The sequence below is a fragment of the Chiloscyllium plagiosum genome, chromosome 10 (assembly GCF_004010195.1).
Source record: "Chiloscyllium plagiosum isolate BGI_BamShark_2017 chromosome 10, ASM401019v2, whole genome shotgun sequence".
Lineage (NCBI taxonomy): Eukaryota > Metazoa > Chordata > Chondrichthyes > Orectolobiformes > Hemiscylliidae > Chiloscyllium > Chiloscyllium plagiosum.
The window spans coordinates 11357822-11368150 of NC_057719.1; the positions used below are offsets into that span (position 1 = coordinate 11357822).

The 10329-nt window shown below is 42.8% G+C and overlaps 1 protein-coding gene across 3 annotated transcripts in view; it reads right to left on the reverse strand.

Annotated features, from left to right (window-relative positions):
* adck1 (aarF domain containing kinase 1) overlaps positions 1–10329 on the reverse strand; it is a 575359-nt gene that overhangs the window by 521787 nt on the left and 43243 nt on the right. For all 3 annotated transcript variants that reach the window (XM_043697036.1, XM_043697034.1, XM_043697033.1), the window contains 2 exons: positions 5350–5495; positions 2724–2807 (listed from right to left, as the gene is read on the reverse strand). In XM_043697036.1, coding sequence (XP_043552971.1) covers positions 2724–2807; positions 5350–5478 — 213 coding nt within the window. In that variant the 5' untranslated portion in view covers positions 5479–5495. The remainder of the gene's footprint in view (positions 1–2723; positions 2808–5349; positions 5496–10329) is intronic.

Here is a 10329-nt window from a genome sequence, read left to right on the forward strand (position 1 = left end):
GAAATGTGGAATGATATTTGGGAAAATGCTAGAAGAATTACTATCTGTAATAGAACCCAGGCTATCCAGCTGAAGATACTTCACAGGGCCCATATAGCACCGGTTCAATAGGCAGGAGCATCTCCAATGTGTCCTAAATGTCGAAATAGAGGTGGGCACTCTTGTACATTGCTTATGGACCTGTCATAAGATCCGTAGATATTGGATTAAAGTAGCAAGTACCCTGACAGAAATTTTAGGAACGGAAATTAAAGTGGACCCTGTATCTCTCCTCTTGGGCTTTTCGAACTTTCCCTCCCTGGACACGTACGGGAAGAGACTATTTTCTGTTCTTTCTTTCTGTGCAAAGAAAAATATTTTGGTGAACTGGGTGGCTGAGGGCCCCCCTGGACTTTCAAATTGGCACAGATTAATTATGGAATGTATTCGCCTTGACTTCCTTACAAATAATTTGTAAAATATTATTTTATAAAATATGGCAGCCCTTCTTGAATTACATAAATATAGATATTTCGGCTATCCTAACAAGGGCTTTTATTGAATTGAGATTACAAACCTGGCTGGTCCGGGGCCCATCGGGGGAGGAATCCCGCACGAATACGGGTTTTATTACATCTGATGTTAACACAGTCCGAGCATGTAAAAGACTTAAATATACACTCTGGTTAGTTGTAGGTTAGATTAGTAGATAGTTGAGTTTTGTTGTTTTTTTTTCTTTTTTCATTTTTTTTAATTTGTTTTTTTTGTTAAATTTTGGCTATTGTATATTTGAGCTAATTGTATATCAATGTTTATATCTGAGAGTTTTGTTTATTTTTGTAAACTTGTAAAAATATTAAATTTCTGATAAAAATATCTGTATAAAAAAAGAATTATTATTTATTACCATAAATAGCTTCTAGCATCAGGTGAACAGTGAACCATTGATATTTACCTCCACTGGTCAAAACCTCTCTCTCTCATACACATACAGCGCACACACACACTTTCATTGGATTGGTTCACATTTACAAAGGTCTCTGATTTACTTGTCACAGCCTATGACAACTGATGAGAAGAAATTAAGTGGTCATCTTCAGGCTCGTGATGCTTTTTACTTTGGACCAGAAACAGTCCCTTCGCTTCCAGAGGTCTGATGGCTTCTGACCCAAACATACACACCCTTAAGTTGTTGAGCTACCTGGGAGCCAACCACATAGTTGTTGGCAGGCAGAAGGCTTTGTCATTAATAACTAGTCCAGAAATACTTGAAATCAAAGCAGAGGCAGTAGCTGTGCAGATTCTCTGCTGGATCAGACAGCAGTGTCGGTTTCTTTCTCTGTTTTTATCACTTCCTATGCTGTTACTGCCACTGCCTTCATCTGACTTCCTCCTTTTTTAAAGTGCCACTGTTTTGATCTTTTTTCTCCTCCCAATGTTCCAAAACAATTCAACAGCTTGTAAAACATTAATTAATGGTCCTAGAATTCAAAGAAATCAGCTCCAACTCTGAAAATGCCTTTAAAAAAAAGAACCAGAGTGGGGCAGAGAGCTTAGGGCAGAGTTTGGAATGAATGGAACAGAAGGGGCTCATTATTTACAGAACTTCACAAAATTCAAGCAGGAGTCCATCACTTCAGAACTCAGTCAATCTAAGTGCTAAAAGAAAAAAAACAGACATCTAGAATGCTTTATCCAGGGCCATGATGAGGGTAGATCTCATCATAAGGCATAGTGCAGGCAGACCATCTCAAACAAAGCAAACAACTTCTCTTCACCATCCATTACAAGTCTCCTTAACAAGAGCACACTTTATCCCATTGTAGAAATCATGGAATGTGACTTATAGGATAAAATCAGTGCAGTACACTAAATTATTTGGCCCTTCATAACTATACTAACTCCCTGAATTTCCCTGCTATGTAGCACAGCAAAAGGTCATTTGGCCCATTGCACTTAGATTAGATTAGATTCCCTACAGTGTGGAAACATGCCCTTTAGCCCAACAAGTCCACACCGACCCTCTGAAGAGCAACTCACCCAGACTCAATTCCCTCTGACTAATGCACCTTAACACAATGGGCAACTTGGCATGGCCAATTCATCTGACCTGCACATCTTTGGACTGTGGGAGGAAACCGGAGCACTCTGAGGAAACCCACGCAGACATGGGAGAAGGTGCAAACTCCACACAGACAGTCACCTGAGGCTGGAATCGAACCTGGGACCCTGGTTCTGTGAGGTAGCAGTGCTAACCACCGTGCCACCTCATTGAAAAATAAACCTCAATACCTTATTCCTCTGTTTTTCCCTCTCTATACATACAATTTGTTTCCATATTTATCTAGTTCTATTGTGAGCAATATTGAACTCTTTTGAATCTTACTCTCAGTATTTAGTGGAGGTATTTGTCAGAGGAATGTTATAATCAACAGGATCCCAATGGTCACCACGACACTCTGCACACATCACTTTCTCCCCAACAAGGCTGTCAAAACAATCAAGAGGAGCAACAGAGCAGTCTGGTGTCAACATTCTCTGAGTTCCTCTGCTTCCTCCCTACCCCCACCCCATAACCAATAGTTCCTGGCCTTCTTTTCGGAGCAGCCCACAGGCCCTCATACATCCTGCCGCACAGCCTGCCATCACATTGCCTCACCATGTTTGAATCAAACACTTTACAGGGAGTCACAGGTCAACAAGAGATGCAACTGACACAGCCAGCAATGAGGATGTGGGCCTACCTGTGACTTGACAGTCTCGTATTCATCTGTCCCATACTCCACTTTCTTGAGTGCGGTCATGTAGTCATAACTGATGACTGCAGTCTGAAATTAACATCACAAAAACAAAGTTTGTCAAATGACTTTTTGCCTTTTTCAATACTCCACTTCACTCCTGGCAGGCAGGGTCACCAAGATGGCAGAAGTGGGTACTGCAGATGCTGGAGATTGGAGTCAAGATTAAAGTGGTGCACCAAGATCTCTAGTCCAGCATAATGCCACCAACTGTCTTCCAGCTGCTGCTGGAGGGTAACCAGATCCTTCCTCCACCTATGTGAGGAAGGTTTCTTCAAACTTACAGGCATGATACTTCAATATCATATCCTGCTGTTTTATACTCTCATTGCTCATAGGCAACCCAGCTCTGCAGCAGAGTGTATAGTTTCTACAACAAAACTGGGCACTAAGCCTGTCCATTAAGTCGTCTTCATAGAAATACCTCAAGGACAATGGAAGAAGGTTTTTTTCAAGGCCAATAACTGCTTATTGCCCTGTTTAGGGCACTGGTTCAATTTTAGAAGACAGAATAAGATAATAAACAGGGATAAACCCACAGTGGAAGTAAGTAACTCATGGTATTCCATAGTTTCTGTGCTGCCACCTCAACAACTCACTATTTTTATTAATAACTTAGAAAGCATGATGGACAGCAGTTTATCCAAGTCTTCCTATGGCACAAAGATTGATGGTATAGTCATTTGTGTAATTTTATCCCTGTGTAATTTTACAAAGACACCCTGATAAATTAAACACTAAGGTGAAACGGAGGCTGATGCAGCTAACATAAGGCCATTTTGAACAGAGGGAGAAGGAAGATCTCAGTGAATAGCCAAAGTCTTTTCCCAAGGGCGTGGGAGTCCAAAACTCGAGGGCATATGTTTAAGGCAAGAGTGAAATATTTAAAAGGGACCTAAGGGGCAGCTTTTTCACACAGAGGGTGGTACGTGGATGGAACGAGCTGCCAGAGGAGGTGGTGGAGACAAATACAATTACAACATTTAGAAGGCATTTGGGCAGGTAACTGTATGGGAAACATTTAGAGGATCAAATTGGATCAAGTGCTGGAAAATGGAACTAGTTCAGCTTCGGATATCTAGTCAGCACATACAAGTTGAACCAAGGAGTCTGTTTGCGTGCTGTATGACTCTATGACTCTATAACTTAAATGGAGTAAAAGTCAGGAACAGTAAAAATCCAAAGACATCCATGTGTCCATGTCCACAAATGACTAAATAATCAAAAAAGCTCCTGAAATGAAATGAGAGACTTTATAACACAAGGGGACAGAACAGGATACAAATGAGGTAACATTTTGCAACAGGTATGTCAAGCCCTGGCTAGCCCACATTTGGAGTACTGTGTCTCTGCTCCTCTGCGGTCCGTCAGGATCAGGGTGACTTTATTTTCTCTGACGTTGTCAATCCAGAGGTGAATTACAGTCCAAAATTGGATACACAAACCCTGCCACAAGTGGAACAGGTGGTATTAGAGGCAAGTGGGTGTGAAACTCTGAGTATCTCACTCTCCTTCAGCTCTTTGTGCTTGGCCTCCGCCTGACTTTGACTGATATGCCAAAACAGTTAACACTGTTGCAGACACTTCTTCTCCAAATTGGGAGAAGAGATTCTGAAGAGCTGATGGGTGTGTCACATGTTTTTCACGGAGGTTCTTGGAGCACAGCCTCTGCCCTCCTGATGATTGACCATTTGCCATGATGAAGCTCAGAGTAGGCAGACATGTTTTGCAAGTCTGTGACTGGCATACAGACGACATGGCCCACAGCTGATTGACCGTAACCAGTGCCTCAGTACTGGAGACATTGGTCTGAGAGAGGACACGGATATCCTCCTCCAGATTTACAGGATTTTACAGAGGGACTTTACACTTTGCCACACCTTAGGAAGGAGATATTAGTCATGGGAGGTATACAGTGCAGATTCACTATAATGTTACCAAAGGTTAGATTCCAAGGGAGATTAGGTTTTTTTTTAAAATAATTCTTTCATGGGATATGTACATCGCTGGCTAGGCCAGCATTTGTTGCCCATTTTCATTTGCTCTTGAGGTGATCAGCTGCCATCTTGAACCACTGCAGTCCATGTGATATAGGAATTTCCACAATGCTGTTGAGCAGGGAGCTCCAGGATTTTAATGCAGTGACACTGTAGGAAAAGCGATATATTTTCAGGTCAGGATGGTGAGTGGCTTGAAAGGGATTTGCTGATGGTCACGTTCATGTGCATCATCTGCCTTTGTCCTGCTAGGTGGTAGAGATTGTAGGTTTAGAAGATGCTGCTGTAGTACTCTTGAGGAGTTGCAGAAATGCATCTTGTGGACGGATTATACAAGATAATAACTCATAAATCCTAATAGGGAATTCCACAATAAATTCCTTTATCCCAGATTCAGGGCAGGGGTTGTGAAACCCTCTGACAGTTGAGACAAATAATGTTAGACACATTAAAATGGAAAGCCAGACAAGTACAAGAAATAGAATGATATGTTGATAAAGCGAGGGGAAGTGAGAGAAATTTTGAGATGAAAGCTTGGTACAAGTAAAATTTTCACATATCTTAATAAAACTTACAGTGGCCATAGCTCGTACAATTCGAACAAATCCAATGTCGTTAGGATCCACATGGGTCGCAACATATAAATCGGACAGCGCTAACCCTCCAGTAATTACTGCTCCGACCCTCAGGAACCACTTTGCCATTCCAGGATTCAAGACCTCTGCAACAACAACACCATCACAAGAAAGGTTTTCAAAGAATCTCCAGCAATCAAATTAATATAAAATTTCACTTCATCATCTCAGTATGTCATCTCCCAGCATCCCTCTGCCCCAATCCTCCAGACCACTTCATGTAACAATGCGTACAATAGAAGATGAAACAAGAAATGACCTGGATGCTTCTGCACCCCACAGCCACCCCGTAGTTCCTGTGGTCAAATAACTAGTGTTGCCAACCTTCTACAATTAGTTTCTGTCGTCTTAAGGACAAATATTAGTCTCCCAGACAGTGTACAATTTTCCATTATCATTAAGCATCTTTTGTTTATTTGGAAACCAAAGGTAGAGTGGAGTGGGGAAAGGCCGGAAAACACTATTTGACTTGGACAGTGTTAGACTAATCAAAAGACGTCCAACTAGTTGTTTTTTCTTGTAAAATCAACCTGTTTGTATTTATTATGACACACCTCTGTGGCCGTCATATTCCGAAGTGAGACTTGGACCCAGATCTTCTGGCCCAGAGGTAGGAAAACCATCACTGTACCACATGACCCTATATCCAAGCAGTTGGCAACATTAAGTATCAACACTTTATTCAGGGCTTTATGGTCAGTGAGGACAGAAAAACTACTATTAAGCCTGCCTTCCTCACATTCACTACTGAATTGGCCTCTCCTGCTCAAGGTTTTAAACACTTCAAATTCGAAAAGAAGAACTTGCATGAATAGAATGCCCTTTACACCCTCAAGTCATCCCAAAGCACTTTACAACCAATGAGGTGCTTTTTGAAGTTCAGTCATTGTTGCTTTATGGCCAAAGTACCACAAACAGCCTCGGCCAGACAGAGGGAGATTTCCCCTGCTCTTTTTTTGTTTGAAGAGGTCAATACTATCCATCTGAGAGAGGGCATGAGGTTCACATCTCATTTGAAAGACATCCCCTCCAACAAATCGAATATGCAGAGCACGAGGCAGTGTACTTGCTGTGCCAACTGGAGCAGCACCAACGCCCCCGACTGCAGAACATGTTTCATGGTGATGTCTGAAGTGAAGAAAATTGATAAAACCTGCAATTACAGTGCTGGTACTATTTCTGTCCATCGCTATAGAAACATCATCTTGACTGGTTCTTAAAACAAAAATGTGAGAAAGCTTGAGAAGAAAATGGCAGAAGCTGTGTCCCAGAGGCAGAAGAACACCGGATCTTTGTAAACTTAGAAGGCCAGGCGAAGAGAACTGGCAGGAACTAATACAGGTACAAAAAAAGATGCTTTCGGATGTACAATTTGGTAATGAGCAAACTTGAGTTGTAAAAAGCTGTAAAGTTCAAGCAAACAGGAATGGGGAGATGGGTAGCGAGCTCATTTCTGAGGCATTGGAAAGTAATGAGTTGTTGTCAGAAATGGGTAGATTCAGCATCAAGGATAACGATGTCTAACACTAGGGGGCATGTATTTAAGGTGAGGGTGGGAAGTTCAAAGAAGATGTGAGGGGCATTTTTTTTTACACAGAGAGTGGTATGAGTCTGGAGTGTACTGCCTGGGATGGTGTTGGAGGCAGATACGATAAAGGCATTTAAAGGGTTTTTAGATAAGCTCATGAATATGCAACAAATGGAGGGATATGGACCCAGGGCAGGCAGAAGATATTAGATACATTTGGCGTTATGTTCGGCACAACATCGTGGGCCGAAGGGTCTGTTCCTGTGCTGTACTGTTCTATGTTCTATCAGAATGTACTTCAAAAAGCACTTTATTGGCTATGAAACGCTTTGGGATGACTTGAGGGTATAAAAAGCGCTCTGGCAATGCAAGTTCTTATTTTTGAATCCAATGTGTTCAAAATCCTGAGCAGGATAGGTCAATTCTCCTCCTGTCACCTAAAAAAAAGTTGTGGGAGCCAGATTGACAAGGTAAGGTAACTAGTTTGTTTCCTAATCCTTTTTTAAGTAGTCACTTCGGGAGTTAGAATAGTGGGAATGGAGTTTAGGGCAGTGGAATGTTCCTCCTGCAGAATGTGGGAAGTAAGGGTCACCACTAGTGTCCCTGCTGACTACATCTGTGGGAAGTGCACCCAACACCAGCTCCTCGAAAACCACGTTAGGGAACTGGAGCTAGAGTTGGATGAACTTCGGATCATTCGGGAGGCAGAGGTAGTCACTCCCCAGATAAAAGAAAAAGACAGATGAGTGACAGTTAGGGGACAGAAAGGGAACCGGCAGGCAGTGCAGGGATCTTCTGTGGCCATTCCCCTCAACAATAAGTATACCGTTTTGGATACCGTTGGGGGGGATGACTTACCAGGGGAAAGCAGTGGGGCTCCTGCTGCTCAGAAGGGAAGGGGGAAGAGGAGCAGAGCAGTAGTTAGGACTCGATAATGGGGACTCGATAGTTAGGGGGATGGATAGGAGGTTCTGTGAAGATGAGAGAGACTCATAGTTGGTATGTTGCCTCCCGGGTGCCAGGGTCCGTGATGTCTCTGATCGTGTTTTTGGGATCCTTCGTGGGGAGGGAGAGCAGCCCCAAGTCGTGGTCCACATTAACACCAACGACATAGATCGGAAGAGAGATGGGGACTTGAGGCAGAAATTCAGGGAGCTAGAATGGAAGCTTAGAGCTAGGAAAAATAGAGTTGTTTTCTCTGGTTTGCTGCCCGTGCCACGTGCTAGTGAGGTGAGGAATAGGGAGAGAAAGGAGTTGAACACGTGGCTACAGGGATGGTGCAGGAGGGAGGGTTTCAGGTTTTTGGATAATTGGAGCTCTTTCTGGGGTAGATGGGACGTCTACAAGCTGGATGGTCTTCATCTAAACCAGAGGGGTACCAATATCCTGAGTGGGAAATTCGCTAAAGTTATTAAGGTGAATTTAAACTAATACAGCAGGGGGATGGGAACCAAAATTGTAGAACAAGTACAGAAGAGGATGAGAGTAGAGAGTTCCAAAATCAAGTATTTGACACTGGCAAGCCAGAACCTGGATACTTCAGTGTGTGTACTTCAACGCAAGGAGCATCCGAAATAAACTGGGTGATTGGCAGCGTGGGTTGGTACCTGGGACTTCGATGTCGTGGCCATTACAGAGACATGGATAGAGCAGGGACAGGAATGGCTGTTGCAGGTTCCGGGATTCAGATGTTTCAGTAAGAACAGAGAAGANNCTATCCAAATATTGACTGGGATCACTACAGTACGAGTACTATAGATGGGTCAGTTTTTGTCCAGTGTGTGTAGGAGGGTTCCTGACACAGTATGTAGACAGGCCTACAAGGGACGAAGACACTTTAGATTTAGTACTGGGTAAGGAGCCTGGCCAGGTGTTAGATTTGGAAGTAGATGAGCACTTTGGAGACAGCAACCACAATTCTGTCAGGTTTACTTTAGTGATGAAAAGGGATAGGTGTAATCCACCGAGCAAGAGTTACAGCTGGGGGAAGGGAAATTACGATGCAATTAGGAAAGATTTAGGAAGCGTAGAATGGGGAAGGAAACTGCAGGGGATGAGCACATTAAAAATGTGGAGCTTATTCAAGGAAAAGCTCCTGTATGTCCTAGATAAATATGTACCTGTCAGGCAGGGAGGAAGATATAGAACGTGTGAGCCGTGGTTTAATAAGAAAGTGGAATCCCTGGTCAAGAAGAAGAAGGCGGCTTATGTTAGGACAAAATGTGAAAACTCAGTTAGGGGCATTGAGGGTTACAAGGAAATGAGGAAAGACCTAAAACGAGAGCTCAGAAGAGCCAGGAGGAGACATGAGAAGTTGAAGGATCAGGGTTAACCCTAAGACTTTCCATAGGTATGTCAGGAATAAAAGAATGACGAGAGTTAAATTAGGGCCAATCAAGGATAATAGTGGGAAATTGTGTGTGGAGTCTGAGGAGATAGGGAAAGCACTAAATAAATATTTTTCGACAATGTTCACTATAGAAAATGAAAATGTTGGCAAGGAAGATACAGAGATACTTGCATCTAGACTAGAAGAGATTGAGGTTCACAAGGAAGAGGTATTAGAAATACTGCAGAATGTGAAAATAGACAAGTCCCTTGGGCCAGATGGGATCTATCCTAGGATCCTCTGGGAAGCAAGGGAAGAGATTGCTGAGCCTTTGGCATTGATCTTCTATATCTTCCTCCCTGCCTGACAGGTACATATTTATCTAGAACATACAGGAGCTTTTCCTTGAATAAGCTCCACATTTTTAATGTGCTCATCCCCTGCATCATTGTCTACAGCAATAGTGCCTGAGGACTGAAGGATAGCAAATGTGGTTCCCTTGTTCAAAAAGGGTAATAGAGACAACCCTGGTAATTACAGACCAGTGAGTCTCACTCCAGCTGTTGGTAAAGTGTTGGAAAAGGTTATAAGAGGTAGGATTTATAACCATCTAGAAAAGAATAATCTGATCAGGGACAGTCAGCACGGTTTTGTGAAGGGTAGATCGTGCCTAACAAATCTTATTGACTTTTTTGACAAAGATGGTTTACTCTCATCTACCAAACAGGTAGATGAGAGTAAACCAGTTGATGTGGTGTATATGGATTCCAGCAAGGTGTTCGATAAGGTTCCCCACAGTAGGCTATTATACAAAATGCGGAGGAATGGGATTGTGGGAGACATAGCAGTTTGGATCAGTAATTGGCTTGCTGAAAGAAAACAGAGGGTTGTAGTTGATAGGAAATGTTCATCTTGGTGTCCAGTTATTAGTGGCGTACCGCAAGGGTCGGTGTTGGGTCCACTGCTGTTCATCATTTTTATAAATGACCTGGATGAGGGCTTAGAAGGGTGGGTTAGTAAATTTGCAGACGATACTAAGGTCGGTGGAGTTGTGGATAGTGAC